This window comes from Condylostylus longicornis, unplaced genomic scaffold (genome assembly GCF_029603195.1).
Source record: "Condylostylus longicornis isolate FDR11 unplaced genomic scaffold, ASM2960319v2 ptg000004l, whole genome shotgun sequence".
Lineage (NCBI taxonomy): Eukaryota > Metazoa > Arthropoda > Insecta > Diptera > Dolichopodidae > Condylostylus > Condylostylus longicornis.
The window spans coordinates 6,693,172-6,714,832 of NW_026577973.1; the positions used below are offsets into that span (position 1 = coordinate 6,693,172).

The 21,661-nt window shown below is 23.9% G+C and overlaps 1 protein-coding gene across 6 annotated transcripts in view; it reads right to left on the reverse strand.

Annotated features, from left to right (window-relative positions):
- Positions 1-21,661, reverse strand: part of LOC129612573 (filamin-A) — a 133,779-nt gene that overhangs the window by 14,496 nt on the left and 97,622 nt on the right. For 5 of the 6 annotated variants that reach the window (XM_055526249.1, XM_055526244.1, XM_055526264.1 and 2 more), the window contains 2 exons: positions 18,362-18,469; positions 17,885-17,996 (listed from right to left, as the gene is read on the reverse strand). In XM_055526249.1, the coding sequence (XP_055382224.1) occupies positions 17,885-17,996; positions 18,362-18,469 (220 nt within the window). Of the gene's footprint in view, positions 1-5,388; positions 5,715-17,884; positions 17,997-18,361; positions 18,470-21,661 lie in introns of those variants that run through there. The other variant, XM_055526274.1, reaches the window with a different exon arrangement.

Sequence of the window (21,661 nt, forward strand, 5' to 3'; positions counted from 1 at the left end):
GAAACTTATTTTTGTAGAAGAAAATTTTTATCTATTTAGAAAACTAACGATAAATGTCATGCCATTAAAAATATAATTATTTTTCTAAACTTACGCAAGAAACCCTTAAATTCGAGCATCATGTTACCGCCTGTAATTTTTTATACCCTGCACTTCGTGAAGGGTATATTCACTTTGGTATGGAGTTTGTAACCACTTGAAAGAGTCATCTCTTTCAATATGGTATGGATATATATATATATATTCTTGCTCGGCGTAAAATTCTGCGTTGATTTAGACATGTCCGTCCGTCCGTCCGTCCGATCGCACGATAACTCAAAAACGAATAAATCAATCGGCACCCATACAACTCCAAAAGCTAATTTTAAATATTTGGAAAAATATGTCACATATATCCCTAAAGTTTTGGTGATATGACTTGACAGATTCGGGTAGCTGCCATACAACTCCATAAGCAAATTTTAATGATTTGGGCAAATAATTGAGTTAGATTCATGAAACTTGGCAGTCGTGTGTCCTATATCAGTCCACACATATCCCAGAAGTTTTGATGGAATGGCCTAACAAGTTTGGGTAGCTGCCATGGAACTCTAAAAGCTAATTTAAAATATTCAAAAAATAATAGAGTTAGATTCATGAAACTTGGCAGTTGTATATCCAATTTTAGTTCAGACATGCAATTTCTATAGAGTGGTTTGTCAGGTTCGAATACTTGGTATATAACAATGAGAGCTAATTCTAGGTATTACAAAAACAAATATTAAACTCAGATTGCTAACGTGCAGGGTATAATCCGGTTGGTATAAACCGCAGACTGAAACGTTTTTACTTGTTATGATTGGTTTGGTTTTTTTATAAACCTAAGTAGTCAAAAACATTCTGCGTTAACTACCGTATTAATATTATGTTAAAATAGAAAAAATAATATATATGTGTATGTTAATATCTATATAATAAATAAAGTTCAATTTTTAAAAACCGAAGTGGTTGAAAAAGCAAGTTAAATATAAAATAAATAAAACAAAATGATAGAAAACAACAGCTACACGAAGAGAACCCTTTCACATCTTAGAATGTACGCAGTACCTATACATACGTTGTTAGGCAATAACAAATCTATCTGTTTTCGTAACCTCTTGCACTTTTTATACCCATGCGAACGTATGTTCGAAGGGCGTACTAAATTTGCCTTACCGTTTGTAACGCTAAAAAATAATGCTCTGACATATAAACCAACTATATGTTTTTGATCACCGCCAAATTCTGAGTTGACTTAACCATGTCTGTAAATTTTCCAAATTTTCGCAAATGGTTTGTTTTAATAAATACCAGAATCCTACTTAAATAGGATCTGATCGAGGTACTGGTTCGGGTAGCTGACATACAATTTCAAAATTTATGTAGCTATATCCCAGAAAATATACGAACGGGTATCACAGAGTTGACACGGTCAACTATATCTTTTCGTTTTGATGTAAATCAACATAATGCTTGCAATGTGGGATATTGTAACATGTCAGTTAACATGTTAAGTTTATATAGAACGCAAGATATATGACTTGTTTATTTTTAGTGTTTTGTTATGTATAACATAACAGGTAACATTACAGCTATAATTACAGCTAACGTAACAGCTAACATAACAGCTAATATAACATGTAACAGTTAACATTACGGCTAACATGACAGGTAGCAACGAACATAACAGCTAACATAACATGTAACAGTTAACATTACAGCTAACATGACAGGTAGCAACGAACATAACAGCTAACATTACAAATAACAGATATAAATTAAAAAAATTTTAAAATAATTACAGATATTACAATATCATAAGTAACATTACAAATATCATAAGAGATAGCAAGATATAGGTAACTTTGTAGCTAATATTGCTGTAATTCAAATTTTAATAAAAGCTATCCGTAATTCACCCTACATGTATGTTCATGATTGTTGATGATGATGTATACATTTTTAATGTAATGTTACGTTATTATGTTGCTACTTATAATGTCAATCTTGCTTATCACAAAAATACTTAATGTAAATTAAAATAATATTGCAGATGTTATTTATGCTACGAGTATATTGCATTTTATGCTTGCTATGTGAATGTTGCTTGTTATACTGCATGTTATGTTATGCTTGTTTTGGTTTTACTTCAAAGATTGCGTAGATAATTCATCCTAATTGTATGCAATTTTTAAAATTTTTTGTATGGGAATGAAAGTAATTTTATTAATTTTGTTGATTGTTTTTAAAAGCACTTATTTTCACTTGTTGAAGGGAAAAGTGCTACATTATAAAACATTATTTTGACTAAACTTTATTAAAAGTTATGCGTCTTTACTGATATATATAAATGGGGCGCGTATTCTTTTGAAACAATAATTAATTAAAAATTGTTTAAATTCCAAAAGAATTACTATTTTACTAATGTTTATTAATTTTTGCTTCTTTCTTTTAAAAAAAAATTCATTATTAGAGTCATACTTTTTATTTCAAGAAAAAAAAATAAAAAACAAAATATTCTTTTTTTAAAGAAAATTGTGATTAATTGCAAAGAAGATAAACTTTTAGAATATTTTCGAATTTTTGTTTTATTTTTTCTTATTAAAGTTCTGAAATTAATTTACAATAGGAAATAAATTTCAAACAAATAAATTCACAAATTCAAGAAAAACTCAAAAAAAAAAAAAAAGAGAATAAAATGATAAATAAATTATAGGAAAATCTGTTTTATTTATTAAGGAAAATTTCTACATTTAAATTCTACACGCATTTATTTTAAGAAATTTATGTTACTTCTTAAAAATACGAGTATAAGAATCGTATTCAAAAGTGAATCACATTCAAAATTCATATAGCAAATTTGTAAAAGTTGATTAGACATTGTTAAAAAGATATCTATCACTTAATTCTACGTGTTTTTTTTTTAAAAATTGGACTGCGGCTCTTAGGAGGTTTCACAGAAAATCGGTGTATAATGTCTATTTAACTTCCATATTTTTAGAATTTTCAAAAGAAGGCACTACTTTAGCCTGCAATTATTAAGATTTAAATGTAATTTTTTAATTTTTTTAAGACTCAATAATCCTTTTTAATCACATATTTTTCACATTTATTATTTAAAAAAAAAACAGACTAGCCGCCAATAAATGAAATAGATGCCAATAAATAAAATATATTTCGAAAGAAATTTAATTTTGTTACTTTACTGTTCAGTATCATATTCGCTCATATAATAATTGCAATCATATATAGCACGTATTCAGATATATTAAAAGCTTAATAAAAACTTTTTTATTGAATATTGTACACTTAATTAAATTGCTTAGTTTACAGATTTTAATACTTGACGTAATTCATTTTTTATAATTAACGTAATAATAAATTAAACGTGATCCGTTTTTTATAATTGGTGTAAGAGAGAGTAGGTTAAGATCCGAATATAAAATGACTGATTTTTTTTTAATAAAATATAGTGCAAATTAAGAACTCTGTGTATTATCTTATTAGACTTGACCCAGACATAATATATAATGTTTACCAAATTTGTAATGTTTATTTGAGTACTAAAGCTTCAATCGTAAAGGACAAAAGAGAGCGTTTATTTTTGTGACACTGACGTAATCAACACTGTATATTGGAACTATCAAAGAAAAATGTATAATATATGGATAATATGAATGAGCTTCCATCCAGGCAACTGCAGTAAGCAAAGAAGGTTAACTCACTTTAGGTATTATATTAGTATTTGGCTGAAGAAATAAAATTTATTAAAGAAGTTGAAGAAAGGCTACAGAAATTTTAATTATAGACTGCGTTCGTGGTAAATGAGGAAGATATAAGAACTAAATTTGGAAAGAACTGAAAACATCTTTATTTTGCAGAAGACCTATATTAACAAGTAGAACAAAGGTAGACGAAACTGAAGGACATGTTGTACAAGAAAACTGAAGCATCTACTATCCAAGAAAGTATGATGCACTAATATAATTCACTTAACAGAAAATTATATATGTAATTCAACTTATTTCAAATTTAATTTAGGATTTTATTAAAAAATCGAAACTAAAAATTTATTCACTTTAATACTAAAAAAATTTAATAATGGAAAAATTTAAACCAACTTATAAATAATTTCTTGTACTTAAATATTTATTTAATTTATTTTACAAAAACCAATATGTAAATACTTTTAGGATAAAATTCTATACTCAGGACATATTCCGCTCATATACATAGGCATTTATAATACATATATATGTACATATATTAATAAGAGTTCATAAACTCTTTTCTATTTCGTAATGTGATAAGTTTCTTAAATTTTTAAAATAAAATTCACGTATTAAACAGAATTAATTAAATCCCTTGATATAGTTTCATATATAATTTTTGTTTTAATAAATATAACAGCTATATAATGTGGTATATTATATAATATGAATAAAATTAATTAAATACACGTACACATACAAGAAGATTATAAATCAAGCCGAAATAATAACATGAAAAATTTTTCAAAAATATTTTTAATAAGTTTTTTTCTTTTGCTTGTGTTCTACACATAGGTTTAATGCAATCTGGGAAATTGTACTTGTAGATTTTGAATTAAATATTACTATATAAATTTTTTTAAACTTTCGAACAAAACTAAAATAATATTGCAAACTTAAAGTTGATATAAATAATGTAGGTATATACTGATATTATGTATAATTATATATAAATGTATTGTAATTGCAGTAATGAGAAGTTACAAGCGACAAAAAATAAATTTACTAGGTGAAAAGAAAACAAAATATGTTTTCTTTTTTTCCTGTAATTTTATATTATACTTGGACATGGGGAAATCATTTTCATATTGATTTAATATTCTGTATTTTTTTAAATGGAAAAATTAAAAAAATTAAAAATTAATTTAAAAAAAAATCTAATGCGTCCCAGTTACAGGAATTTAAATCCTAACCCAGGAGCTTTAGAAAGAAAAAACGTCATTAGAATTGCTTAAAACTAAAAACACTGAACATAGCAACATTTTAAATGAGAAAAACTTCCTTAAATTCACTCTTCTAATTCTAATGTTTATTATTACATCATTCGAAAAGAGCCATTCTCATAATTTTTTCACTTTTTTGAAACAATTAATAAAGAATAAATTAATTTTTGTGAAATTTTTTTCAATATACTTCAAAATTTAATAAAACATTGAATAGAACTTCTTCCCGTTAGTCGCCTTTTATAATTTTACGTTAAAGAAAATATTTGACGTTAAGGCTACATCACTTTCAGTTTGAATCAATCATAATTATAATGTTATTTATAAATTTTTTTAAAAAACATTTCTTAAAATTTAAACTAAAGAATATTTTATACCTTGATGAGTTTTAATATAGAAAGCTGATAGAAAATTTATTGGACTATAACCAAATTCTTTTTCATTTTGTGGTATTTCAGATTCTGAAGCATAAATTGAATATTTTTCAGCCCGATCATATTCAGATAATGTTACTAATTTTGTAAAATCATGATGATAGATAACATAATCCTCCCAAGTTGCTTCAGGTACTTCCTTTTCACAATACCAGAACATTTTACTTTTTTTTTTTTTGTTTACTCTTTTTACTTTTTAAATACTTAAAATATTTCGAAATTTATTTTGAATATTCGAATTTTAATGTCTTTTTATATTATTTTAATGTATTTTAATAAAACAGTTAAAAATAATTAACAAAAATATATAAAAATGCTATTTAAGAAATCAATAGATCACTTTAAAATGTAGCAATACACACATACATACATACATTAATATATCATAATGAATTAAAATATATATAAATCAATTCAATTTTCGAATATTAAATGTGTATAGTGTAAAGACAGTAGTATATATATATATATATATATATATACTACTATCTATATATATATACATATATATATATATATATCTACGTACATTGTGCAATCATTTATTATTTTAAGAATAATATAGATTTATGTTTAGAATACTAATTGAAGCAATTTAATTATCCAATAAAATTACTCCATAGAGATCATTAAAAACATGCATAAATAAAATTATTTTTATGATTGCAAAATTAATTGAATAAAAATTAGAACAGTTTGAAAATGATCATTACTTATGACAGTATGGCGAGTGATATGAATTAAAAATCGCATTTATTACAAAAAGTTAAAGCTGAGAATATATTAAATAAATTGATTTAAAGTGTCCTTTTTTTTATGAAAATTAAAATTGTAATTAATTTGCTGCATTAAAATACTACATTTCTATGAACAATAACTTGATAAAAACTTCAATAAATAAAATATTATAAAATATTACAACGAATTTTTAGAGGTGCTGCTTAAAAAAAATTAATAATTTAAATAAAAAATTATAGTAAATAAAATTTAATTTTAATGAAATGAAATTCATACTATAAACAATTTTAATAAGGTTAAAAAGCTTTCCATTAACCATAATAAAAATTGTAGTAAAAAATATATCTTATTACGTCTATCAATAACAGAATTATAATTCTAATAAGAATATCTGAGTTTTGCTAACATTAAAAGTAAAATTAAATCGATTTGATTTTTAATAATTTCTTTTTTAAATGAAAATAAAGCACACCTTCTACTGCAATATTTTAATTGTATATCAGAAAAAAATTATTGAGATTAAAATATACAACAAGTCACCTAAAACACTTAACATAACATTTGCAAATTATGAAAATTTTAAAACTTAGAATACTTTTAAACTGTAATCTTTTGCACTATTAATATTTAAAAGATCAAAAACAAATTTGTTAGTATTAATATTTATAGAATAAATTGTTATTTTTTTGTCATATAACAATGTACGTATATATATACATATATAAATAATATGTATGTGTGTATGTATATTTATTAAATATTTATGATAAAAAAAATTTTTTTCATCATTTTTTTTCCAGTCATTGTTTAATTTGAGCACGTTTCACAAATTTCAATTATTTTCAATTATTATGTATAAAACAATTTTAATAAAAGAATTATAAAATGTCCTTTTACATGTCCTTTTTTAAATTATTCTTTAAATATTATTATTAAATTTTAATTTAAATATATATATACAATTAGATTTATGTATGAAACTTAAAAAACCTGTTCTTTTTAAAGATATTTTTTCTTGTCTTGAACTTTTTCTTTAAAAAAAAAAATATCCGTTCGCGCAAAAATTCGGTGTCGATTTATTTAGTCCGACTAAGTATACGTGGAAAAATTACAGTTATTTGGTTTTTGTTTTTTTTTTAATTTTTTTTTTTAATTTTTTACTTTTTGCTTTCTTTTAAATTTACTGGGAGCTAAGTTCTATATTTTTTTAATTTATAATTTATTGCAAAAAAAAAAACTTTTTTTTTTTATATTTTAAATATACAATTAATATACAGTTATATTCGATTTTATTTTAAATATTGTCAATATATTCTAATATATGTGTTAAAAATAAATAATTTTAAAAATATCACATCAAATAGTTGAAAAAAAAGATAAAAAAAAAAAAAGAAATTTTCCACTTCCTTCCCACAAAATCGATCGATGATATTTTATGTGTGTGGTTGATATTTTCAAATTTCCATATTTAATAAATGAAAATTATTTTAAAAATCCGGGGACCGAATTATTTTAATATGTAAGTATTATGTATGTAATCTTATTTTCCTTGCTTTTTTTTTATCAAATTCAAAGAATTTGAATAAAAAAATTATGTTTATTTTATTTTTAATTTTGTTTTTTTTTGAGATTTTCCTACTTAAAACTTACACACTAATTTAATAAAATCGAACCGAACTCATCATCGATAGAAACATATCTATGCGATGAGGTATGAAAGGCAAAAAAAAAATCTCCCCCCATATTTATCCAAAATGAAAAAAAAAACAAAAAAAGGAAATTAAAACAAGAAATTTTAGAAAATTTGTTTTTAAATTAAAGAAAAATAAAAAAACTTTAAAAAATAAAAGCATAACAACTAAGTAAATAAAATAATTGAAAAAAAAATAAATACATATACATACATAAAAATATATGTATGTAAATAAATATATACATATGAATACATTTAGGAAAATCCATTAAAAACAAATTTCATTACTTTTTTTTTTTTAGTTTTCGCCATCTTTATTAATTTTACGAATATAAATTAATATTAATCCATCCGAATATTTCATTAAAATATACAGGTTTATGCGTATGTTAATATATGTATTTATACATTGTATCAATAAATTTTATATGTATAATGAATTTTAATGATTTTTGTTTTTGTTTTTTTTTTTTTTCGTATATTATTCTCCAAATAAATCAACATTCACATATATATTTCTACATCAGAAATAGAAAATTATGCAAATAAGTAAATAAAAATCCCTTATATATCTTTCATCCACTTATACATACATATGTATGTATATTATTTATTCATTTCATATATATATAATTTTATTTATTTGTAATTTTTTTTTTTTATTTATTTATATGTATTGACTTATAACGATAATTCGGTTACTAAATAAATATTTAAATAAATATTGTAAATGGCAGGGATAATCGCCACTAATATTAAATGGAAATGTATATACATGTATATAGCTTAAATATACAAAATAAAATATAAATATCGAAATACATACAGTTCATTATATTAAGTATTTAGTTCATTTATTTTAAAAAGAAAGCTAAAATGTTTGAAATATTTTGTACAAGTATTGCCGAATAACAACTATATTGTGACTTTTTTTGAGCGAACTGTGTAAAAAAATACAGATTTACATACATAATCTTAATGTTAAAAATAAAATGTACAAAATATCAATGGTCAAATTTTGTAAGGAACAAAGGAAGAAAATTAGAAATTTGGTTTCAAACAAAAGACTGAGTTCTCAAGGTTACTTAACCTAAATAAAGAATTATCTGCTGCAGATTAGGCCACTTGTCATCTTTGTTACTAAAAAATAATTGAGAGGCAAAATAAAGTTTGGTAAAAGAAAAGGCTTTGTGAATAAGCGAGTTTTCAGTCTTAGCGAATTTTAACTGAAAATTTGCAAATATCAAAAAATACACAAATAAAGACTAAAAAATTCTACAAAACCTATTTTCAGCGCATTTAAAATAAGTGAGTGATACATGTGCACTGATTTGTGCTTAGTTCATTTATCTCACTTTCTTTTGTTAACGATGAGTGATGTCGCCCATATTACCATATAAAATTACAATGCACAATAAATTTTTTTTAAATTGTTCGTTTTTTAATAATAACACCAAAAATAGATGAAATACCTATGTAGGTTCTTAAAAAAGTGAATAATTTTAAATTTATTTAATTAATAAAAATTAAGACAAGTCTGAATTTAAGTAAAAATAAAAATTTTATGATCTTAGCATACATGCTTTGAATTACGATTTCTATAGAACCTGTAAATTATTTTCTTTAATAAAGAGGATTCAGTTAGTAAATTTTAAGATATTTAATTAATTATTTCATAATAAATATGGTCAAAAAGCTATGGTTAACCCATAGCTCACTTGTTATTTAATTTTAAGTCTCTAAATTAATTCATGTTAAATTTAATATTTTTCTTATTGAAATTTAAATTTATTTTTAGGATACTCGTAAACATCTCTGTTTGACGAATTATAATGAAAAAAACTCAAAATACTGGAATGGGTACCAAAAATCATTGCTATCACTTTGCCGTTTCTAGATCAAATATGAATTTGCAATTTAATTTTTTAAATCATTTTAAACTATGAACACAATGAATGCCCTACCGTATACAAAATTATATACAAAACAAAGTATATTCATGAGTTACATAATTGATTTTAAGTTTTCAAATACCTATCTTACATATCTAAGGCCTGTACCTATAATTTACCCTTTTCAGCGCTTTTCTAGAAAAATTTATGAAAAAAATTTATGCTTATTAGTTTCGCTTTGTCCGTCCACCGGTGGACATGTTTATAAAACTTGTACGCCCTTCCGTGCCATTTTTTAAATAATTATGTAGCAAAACCAGAAACATTTTTTAAATTCTGCAAACGCAGAAAGAATGACTGAAATGGCTAACTTCTTCTGTCGTGACATCATTTTAAACTTTAAAAAAGCAAAATGGCCGTTAAAATTAACCATATTTTACAAATTTTTGTTATCGTTTTTCTTCTGGACTATAGTTAAGAGAAATTTTTTCCACCTTTAGCCCTCCTAAAGTTATTGCCTCTCAATATTTGCAAAATTTGAATTTTTGGTATTCTACAAATACAGAAAGCTAACAATAACGCCATTTCAATAAAAATATAATTATTTTTCACAGCTCACGTAATTAACCCTTAAATTTGACCATTATGTTACCGCCTTTTTTTTTTTGCCTCATCCTAAATGTATGCAATCCTTTAATTTTTTTTCGTATGTAAATGAAATCAATTTTAGCGTAGTATGTACATAGATTGTTTGTAAAAAAAGTATTTCCAGTTGTTGAAGGAAAAGTGCTACATTATAAATCCTTAATTTAACCCAACTTTATTCAGTTGAAATTTTGCTATTTATTATTTAAAGGAAAACTTTTAAGTCTACTTATGATAATACAAAATGCCTAATCACGTTTAGGTGACTTTAAATGTAAGCATAATATATTTCACATTTTATCAAAAATAATTCCTAAACTATTTAAAATTTTCCAAGTATCTAAATGTTATTAAAAACAAGTAATCCAGAAAATTCTTAACATAAGGTATATCTTATAAAACTAACACCCTTTGATAAATTTGAGCCTTTCATGTTTACATTTTTATATTCACGTACCTTTTTCACAAAAAAAGGCATAAATGTATTAAGAAAATTAATCCCACTTCTACATACAAGAGAATAAAACAATAATGTTGACATGATAAGCTAAAAACCAAAATTAAAAATTCAAAGGATAATTTTTTCTTTCAATGAAAAAGACAACAATTTTGTAAAAAAAAAACGATTATTTTTGCAAAGTAATTGTTATCATTTAGGTTCAGCACGTTGTAAAACTAATGACTCACGGGAAAGAAAACTGAAAAAAAAACAGCACAAATTAGCATTTAATGTCAAAATATGTTATCCTTTTTTTAAAGAAATGTTAAATTGTGACCAATTCATTAACGACATCGAACGTAAGGCTTAAAACAAAATAAATATCCGGTAAACTAGTCTCTTCTTTAACACAAGGGTTCTGGAAATAAGCAACTTCCTTAAGGAAACACGACACACAATAAATTTTGCTTGTATGTTTTTATTTTTTAAATAACTTTTTAAATCTTTTTATTTTATTCATTGTATTAATTTTACTTTGGACAAAATGTCTCAACTCTCAGCCAAGAGTAATTTTTTTATATTTGATTCTGTAACTTAATTATGCTGATACTTTGAGTGGTCATCGGTATTTGTATAAGCCCTGAAGATTTTTTAGTCATTAAATGCTACAATTACTTTTCCCAGAAGAAAAACTTGTTCAAATCATCAAGAGGTCACGTAATTTAACGCAGAATGCTGCAGATTAGTTAAAAACGCGCAAAAAATTCAAAACCAAGTGTAGTACGTTGACAGACCCAAAACGAGATAAGTTAAACATTTTATACATTATAGAATGAAAAACAGAGAGGTTATAATTTATATTGACAAAAGAAATTTCGTGACCACCTATAAATCGTGTTTATATCTAAAATGCAAGACACTTAATTGTCAATCATAAATAATTTTTTTTTTTTGGGATATAAATTTTGATAATTTTCATACTCCTGAAAATTAGCAGCCTTTTGCTAATTTTCTGCGCTAAAATTTAATGAAAAAGTTATAAATTACCGTTATGGCAGTTTTAATATTAATTAATGCCTACTGGTAAAGCTCGCCGTGGACGTGGTAGTCAAAGATTGGGGTTTTTTTTTTTAACACGAAATACTGCAAGCTGTAAAAAGTTTAAAAAGGTTAAGCTTATAGTATTACAAAGAGATATTATCCGTATTCAAATTTAAAAAACATTTTTTAGTGATTTTAGTGTACTTTTTTTATTTCAGTTTATTTTCGAAATTAGGGAAAAATTCGGCAGATAAGCCAACAAAATAAGAATCATTGTGATGCTGCGTTTATACTGCGTTCCCCCTTAAAATTTTTAAAAAAGGATACGAGAATTCGAGTTGGGCAACTACGTGCAGATTACAGTAAGGCACTTATCAACTTCTTCTTCTCAATTTACCAAGGTTATATAAAAGTTTATTTATCAACAGATATTTTCCTGAGTCATGTTAGTGTTATAACCACATACCACAGATACCTATACTTTAACGTACATAATTTCCCCGTCTTTTATGCATTGATTTAGAAAAGGCTACAGTAAGCAAAGAATTTTCATAGACTTGCAACTTCAGGAGACCGAACCGCTTATCATTGCAGTAATACCTAATCATTTTCATTTATTTTTCAATTTTTTTTTACTCCATAATTAAATTTTCCCTAATACCAACTAATTTAATAACATTTAAATAATCGATAAAATTTTAAAATCTGTGTAATTTTTCGATACTTATACTTTAACGTATTCTTTTTTCTCCCATCCACGGGGATTTTAAATTAATTTTATTATAAAAAATATACATTGTATGTATGTAATATGCATTTTATATAAGACTTATTAAATATTTTGTAAAAAAAAAATTATAATTCCAAATTGTTATGTTATTTTTCATCGTATTTTCATAATTTTTCATAAAAAAAAATCTATAAATAAATATATTACTTCTTCTTTAGTATAGAATTAAGAATGTTTTAACAAAATAGCTGTATACATACATATATATTAATTTATTCCCATATATTTATATTGAGGAAAAAAAAATATTAATAAAATTTTGATTTTTTGCTTTCAATTTCAAGGTTATCAAAATTATTTGGAATTTAGATGATATTTTCTTGATGATTCGCTGAAATATTGAAATCATGTAATCGAATTCTCTTATAGAAAAAAAACTGAAAGATTCTTAAACAAGAAGTCCTGAAGTTAATTAAAGAATAAGGCAGAGGAAATAATTTCAGTAAAAAGTTATGAAAATCATAATTTTCCCATTCAATAAAGTATTGATTTTTAAAATGTTCATTGATTTGAATAATAAAATCTGGTTCCTCTTTTCAGTGGTAAATTTATATAAAATATTCAAGTGTGAATAAAGTATATTAAATAAAGCACATCTTTTCACAAATTCTCACTAACAAAAATAAAAGGAAAACAAAAAATTAATAAAATTTTACATTAAAATTTTTCACTTACTTTTTTCTTGTTTTGTAATAAAAATTCTTTGAATTTTTTATTATCATTGTTTAAGTACTTAACAATATTTTCAGACTACAATTTCGCAAAATAAAATTCAAGGTAAATTTAAAAATTATAAAGAAAATTTTAATAAAATATGAAAATATTGAAACACCTTTACAATTGCATTATGTTTATTAGCATTTATTGACATACTTGTATAGAGTACGAATGGAATTTTATCATATTTTTCTCCGAATCCATAAACTGTGGATTCAATTATAAAATTTTTAATATGGTTCATTTTAAGTAATAGCCCACAATAGTGAGTAGAAAGCATTCAATGCTTAGCCGCCCATTTTAAAGGAAAACAATTAAAAATGTTTTTACAATTATAACCACAATTTATTATTCGTAATGCAAGGCCAAATTTCAAAATTGGCAAGTGCTTCATAAAATTAGAAGAATGTTCAAGTAATATGGTTCTAATACTGATTTCAATTTGGCATGAAAGCCTTATAATAAATGCACATTATAGGATTGCATGATTCATTTAGGTGCGCCTCTGATTTTATGAACTAAGCAAAAAATCTAATTGAGTTATTTTATAATCAAAATAGAAAAGTAAGTTTTTTTTCTATTATATTTTTAGAAAAATAAATTTGATTCCAATTTCAGTAAAACCTCGAAAGAATATTCGAATAAAATACTTTTTTTTCAGTGTATAAGTTTTAAGTTATATCACACTGAACTAACTGATTTAAGTTCTAATTGATTTATGACATTAAAACATTGCAAATATTACATTTAATTCCCATGTATAATTAATCATATGATTTTGATAATTTAAACATAACTGATACAATTAGTTTGTGGATTTTCCAAATTATTTTAATTCTGTTACACCGAAATTTTTGTATACGTAGTAATTTTCTCTCAAGTTGCGATTCTCTCAAGTTTGGATTTGTGACCATATTTACTTAGATTCATTTTTTTTTTTTTTTTTTTTGAAAAAACTGTATTAGACTAAAATAAAAAATTTGTAAATAATTTTTAAAATTCTAACTCATTCACTAACAATTTAGAAAATGAAAAGTAAATAAAATTTTACGCGTAAGTTTCAAAAATCTTGAAATTATAAGAGATTTTACATTCAATTTGAATAGCTTGTTAAATAAATTTAAAAATTTTTAAATTTCAAGTCGCAGAATAAAATATTTTATTAATATAAATTTAAATTTAATATAATTAATATTGTATAAATTTGAGCGAAAAATTCAAAATATTTTTATAATATTTAATATTAATAATTTGCAACTTATTAATTTATTTTTAAATAAAATTTAAAACAAACAAGAAAGAGACAAACAAAAATTGGAAAAAAAAATTTTTATATACAAGAGGCCGGAATTTTTTCCCAGGGTATAATGAATTTTATGCAAAAAAAAAAATATAATAAAATAAATAAAAATCACTCCTTGCGGATCACCATCAATAAATGTTTGTATGTACAAACTTCAAAAGATTAAATTTTGTGATTTAATTTTGTAAATTATATTTAAATTTGAAATGTATATAGGTATACATAATATATACTTATATAATATAGTTTAATTTATTGAATAAAAATTTATTTTAGTTTTATTTAGAAAATAAAAATTATAACGAAAAATAAGAAAATCACAAAATATTGCATAAATTGTCAAAAATTATTTTTATTTCTTTCGTAAAAACCTTGATCAATATTATATAAAATCCATGTTCTTTTAAATTTTATTTTAATATAAATTGACAGCACCATAAGTACGTGTAATGAAATATAATGTAGTGAATCTAAATGGTGTCACAAGTTAAAAAGTGATTTCAAATTCCACCACACATTATTTATTATTTTTCATTTTTATAACATTTTAAATACATACAAATATAAATTTTGGTTACCATGTGGATAATTTAAGTCTAATTTAATATAATTTCACTAAAATAATTATATTAGAGAAAAAAAAATGAGAAAAACAAAAATAAATTAAATTAAAATTTCCCTCCACTGAAAACTTTACTCAAACTAAAAAAAAAAAAACAAATTATCGCACACATTTATTTTTAATATAAAATAAAATTATTGTGAATTATTGGCATTTAATTTGAAATTTTTATTAACATAAATTCAATTTACGCAGTCTTTTTTTTTTTTTAATGTTTATTTTTATTATGTAAGTTAGCCAAGTTAAAAAAAAATCTAGTTATTTATTACGGATACTAGAAAATTTATTAATGTTTGCGAGATTTATTGAAAATGGGTAAAACGTGTGCCTATTATTTGACTATAACTCAAAATTTCTATTAACTCAGATGGACTTTATAAAAATAATTAACCATAATCTCATTTTTTCTTTTAATTTACTGCCATAGTCAATAATTTTTTTTTAAATATGCAATTTTTGTCCATATAACCAGCAAAAAATTTTTAATACTACTTTCGATAATTAAAGAGGCATGAGGAAATTAGCAACAAAATGTAAATCGATAACATTATTTTAAAAAATCGTAAAAAGCTGTTTTATAGGGTGATACACACTAATGAGTACAATATTATTTACCATCGTTTAGAGTTGGAAAATAGTGAAATCATAGGAAGTTTTTGAAATTCAAAATTGCGGTTCCCAGAATATCAACTACTTTTTAGAATTATTATTTTGACCGAAAATTAACAACAAGTGAGAATCATAGCACATCAATTAAATACAAAACTAGTAAAAATTGTTGAAATTCGTACTTTTTAAAAATGCCTTTAAAAAATTGAAATTAAAATGGTTTCTTTGCTATAACTACTTGACCAAGCAGAAGAATGTAAAAAACATCTAAAGTGTGTAGTTTCAAAAAATTTCTTACGAAATTTTCGGAATAAATGGAACTAAAAAAAAATAAAAATTTGGGGAAAATTTGATTTTTCCAAGTTGAAAATCCGAAAATATAAAAAGTTCGTAAACAAGTAATTAATATGTTTACTTCAAGTTGTGTATTAGTTCTTTCAAGAAGACTATTACTACTATTCCATTAAAACTTCAACCTATTGTGGAATGGAAAATATAAGCAAAAACAAATGGACATAAGTAAGAATTTGATCTAATATTTTTATGTAATGTAAAAAATTTTACATACTTTTTAGCACTTTTCCAAAAAATTTTTTGAAAAAAGTGCTTATTAGTTTCACTCTGTCCGTCCGTCCGTCCGTCCGTCCGTGGACACTTTTTTTGTTTACAAAACTTCTACACCCTTTAAGATAGAAAGCTGAAATCATACGTACATAGATCTTCACTAGAAACTTATTTCCGTAGAACAAAATTTTTACCTATCTCCCCCCCTCTAGAAGTTATACCCCCCCAAAACCCTAAAAATGGCCTTTTTTAAATATTTGTTGCAATGAAACCATAACCATTTTTGAAATTTTGCAAACAAAGAAAGGCAGTGGCTTGCTTCCTCTAGCGCGATATACTATAGTTAAACTTTAGAAAAACAAAATGGCCGTTCAAATTTACCGTTATCTAAAGTCCTTTTTTTCCTAATTTTTGATGTCATTTTTCTTTTAGACCCCAGCCTGTAGAAGCTTGAAATTTTAGGAGCTTTTAGACATTAACAAATAGTTTATTTCGTTAGAAGAAAATTTTTTTCCATCTCCACCCCCTCTCAAGTTATCACCTCTTGAAATTCGTAAAATTTGAATTTTTGACACCTTATATTTCCGTAACCGCAAGCTTTTCCAAATTTTTATAAACGCAAAAAGCTAACGGTAAATTCCATGAAATTAAAAAATATAATTATTTTTCTTAACTCACACAATTAACCCTTAAAATCGAGCATTATGTTAACCCCTTTTTATATTAATATTTGCTTTATTTCAAAGACTGCATATATGCGTCATCCTAAATATATGCAATTTTAGAAATAGTTTTGTATATGAATGAAAATAATTTTAATAGTTTGATAGGTATACATAGACTGTATTTAAAAGCAGAATTTTCCCTTGTTGAAGGGAAAAGTGCTACAATACAAACCATTGGTTTGACCCAACTTTATTTATGTTCTAAACTATAGTGTGTAATATTGTGCCCATAACTGAATCAACCTGTATAATAAAATAATTTTTATTGGTTTTAACAGAATGTAATCTTTTTTTCAATTGCATTTAAGATATTCGACTTCATGGAATCAAAACTCAAAATTAAAGAAGATTTTCGAAAGACCGTTAAAATAAAAGAAAAGATTTCCAGAAAAGATTAAATAATAAATTTCATTTATACTTGCAGAAAGATATAAGGATATGCAAAATTTTATTTTAATGTATGTCCTTGAAGGTAACATAAAATGAGACTCCTTAAAGCTTAATTTGAAGGGAAATAACGATATTGGATATTTTTTTTAAGGATTGGTGCGCCTCATAAATTTTTTAAACATTTTGAATCGAATTTACATAACAGATCTCTGAAAATCATGTTAAAATACAAATTTTTTCGTTGATAATAATACAAAATAATATGACTTACCTTCAACTTCACCGCCAGTACTTGGTAATGGTAACTTCTCTAAATATATAGTATGATATTTAAGTTCAGTTTTCCCGTTTAATAAATATTGATTATAGACCTCCTTAGTTTCCTAGAGCAAATTATTGTATTTTATTCAAAAATAAAATTTTAAATTTTCATTTATTTAAACAAATTTAGTAAACAAATAATATAACGCAAAGAACTCCAAAAAATATATTTATATAAGATCTCATTATAGATTCTTTAAATTATTCCCATTCAAGTTTATATAGATATTTTTATACGTATACAAATAAATACAAATGTAAGTATGTATGTCTTAAATAAATTACGCAATTAATATAATTAAAAGTACATCATTAATTTAACAGTAAAATTATTCTTAAGGTTTTAAAATAAAATATTATTTAATTTTAAATCGAGGTAATTGGCATCGTAAAATAAATGAGAGAAAAATTTTTATTTCATTCTTACCTTTACTTCTTGTGATGTTGTATGTTCGATAATTTCTGTCTGTTCAGTATATGAGGAATGAGTCACTGATGTTTTCTTAGCTTCAAATTCTTCGATGCTTTCAACAGCCTGCAAACAAAAAAGGAAAACAAAAGAAACATTAATTTGGTTAATCAAAGTAAAAAAAATTTTAATGTGCTAAAACAAAAAATTTGTAAATAAAAATTCATTATATCCGCAACGTTACAGTAAGTTCTGCCATGTATGGGTGAAAGTTGTATTCGCATAACTTTAAAAATCCTCGATATAATCAAAATAAAAACGAAATCAAAGGAAATAAGAAAATTTAGTGTAAATAAGGCAACAAAACTTTTTAGCATGCAATTTTTGAGTAGTTTAAAATTTATAACAAGAGAAAACATTAATAGACTTATAACAGAAGATTTTCAAAAATGTTTCAAGTAACTTCAAGAAAAGTCTTAGTTGTCAGAATATTTATTTTTTGGTTTATAGTTTTAACAATGTAATTTCTAAAATCTTCTAGAAAATAATGCACCCTTTGCGATTCTAGAAAAGACGAACAAATAAAAATTTCTTAAAATCTTCATAAATAATTTTATATTATCTTTTTCTATTTAAGGCATGAACCTGTTCAGCAGTTACTTAAAAGTTAATCTACATGTGATTAATGCTTAAAATGATCTTAATTTCCTCCAATTATATGGTATTAAGCTTTAGTTTGAGTGAAAAATACATTAAATTTGCATGTATTACAAACAAATTTTTTTAAAAGCGTAAGATGCGCACATATATATATAAATATGTTTAATATAGAAATTACCTTAAAATAGTTTATTCGTTATGGACTTATTGCAATGGTTTTTATTGTTGTTGTATTACCAATCCTATAAAAAACTACTCTAATTTTGTCTTCGTCGTAAAATGAATATTTTTGTTTTAATAAAAAAAAATTTTCTAATCATTATTAAAAGTTAATGTGCCCTTATAATGACTTCTTGTGTAGAGATCTCAAAAGCAAGACAACATTTAATCAATAAAAACTATTACAAAATTTTGATCGTAAAAACACATAGATTTGAAACCAATATTTCAATCAGAGAACTGAAAATGTGAACGTACCTTTCACGAAAATAAATTATATCAAGCAGAAGAAATTTGATCTGTGGTTCTTTGTACATACTTGGTAATTTATCAATTTAACATTAAAAACTCAAAATTAATTTAGTTTAAATGAAATTTTACTTAACAATTATACAATATGTTCAAGCAAAATCAATATAACGAAGAATAATTATTAATTAATAAAATTAATGTAAGAAAAGTTAAAGAACCCATTAATGAAAGTTTCATATGAGCATTGAGAATTTCATTTAAGTAATCGACAAAATATTATTATGCTATAATTTTTATACCCAGTAGAAGGTATTAAAGGATAAATAACATATAAGGATATTGAACGTGAATAAATTATATTTCTTAAGAATAAGAAAATTATATGATATAGAAAATTTTTGATGATTATTCGTGATAATTTTTATGTATTCCTTAATAATACATTTTCAGTAATTTTCCAAAAAATTTTTGAAAAAAACTGGTTATTAATTTTACTATGTCCGTCCATCCATCCGTTCGTCCGTAGACATGTTTACAAAAATTCTACGCTCTTTAAGATAGAAAGCTGAATCGAACAAATGCACTTAGATCATTACTAGAAACTTGTTTCCGCAGAAGAAAATTTTTATCTATCTCCTCCTCCCTCTAAAAGTTAGCATCACAAAGTCCTAAAAATGCCATTTTTTAAGTAATTTTATTAGCAAAACCAGAAACATTCTTTAAATTCTGCAAGCGCAAAAAAGTAGTGGCTTGCTTCTTTTACCGCGTAAAAGTTTTCCTCCTCCACCCCCTCTCGAAATTTTTAAAATCTGAATTTTTTGCACCTTATATTTCCGAAACTGTAAGCTTCTCCAAATTTCTGTAAACGCAGCAAACTAACTCTAAATGTCATTCAATTAAAACATATAATTGTTTTCCTTAATTCACGCAATTAATCCACGCAATTAAATACGAGCATTATGTTAACGCCTCTTTAATTTTTTTTTGTTTTATTTTAAAGTTTGCATACATTTATCATCGTAAATGTATGCAATCTTTGAAATTTTTTGGTATATGAGTGGAAGTAATTTTAATATTGCAGTAGATTTTTTTTAGAAGCAGTATTTTCACTTTTTGAAGGGAAAAGTGCTATTTTGCAAACCGTTGGTTTGAACCAACTTTATCAATATCCTTTTAGTCATCATGGAGATGACATATGTATGTATGTATATACATATACATATTATGCCAATGTAAAAACTTACAATCTATAAAATTCCAATTACTTTTATTTTATGACGCCATTTTTATCCTTTAACTTTTTAAAATTTTCGAACTGTCAAAGGAATTTTTTTAATAAATTAAATGAAAATTTTATAATGCGTGCCCTATATTTAGACAGTTTAAAGATATTTTACACTTAAAAAAAAATTTCATAGTGGAAAAATTTCCCTTTAAATATTAAAATCGTCCTTGTATAAAGATAAATTTTTATTTGTAAGGAAAAATATTTTTAATAATTTAAAATCTTGAAATATTTATTGAAATTCTAAAATAATATTATTGAAAAAATGGGAGAACTTTATTATTATTTACTAGGATAGGGAAAAAAACTTTATTTTTCATTACAGCAATGCAAACTTTCGGTGCAATATGAGTGTATTATCAATTGTTGATGCTAATGTAGCAATATTACAGCAATAATAGTAGAGAGAAGACGGTAACTGGAAATTTTAAGGGAAGTTATTCCCCAAATAACTAGTTCATTAAATATTGAAGCAATTAACATGCATTTAACGAAGCCTTTATGAAGAGGTCATAAAGTTTTTTTTATACTTTTATGATTTTCATTAGTTTGTATGTAATTTGATCATTTTCCAATTGATTTAATTTAATTAAAGTAAAACTTATTAAGAATTGTTAGTTATAGTTGACTAACCTATAATAAAAAGACAAAAATTTTAAATTTAATTGTTTGTTTTAAAAAACTATTTTGAAGTCTATTAAAGTCTATTAAAGATTATTAGAAAACAGCCAATAGAAAATTAAGAATCATTTACTCGACTTTAAAATTATTATAATTTTAATAATAAATGTAGATTTAAACTATTTTGACTTCATTTACGTCTATTACCTTGAAATATTTAAAAGCATGGTAATTTTTGTTTTTAACCCTATTCGAAAAAATTTAAAAAAAAAATGCTTATT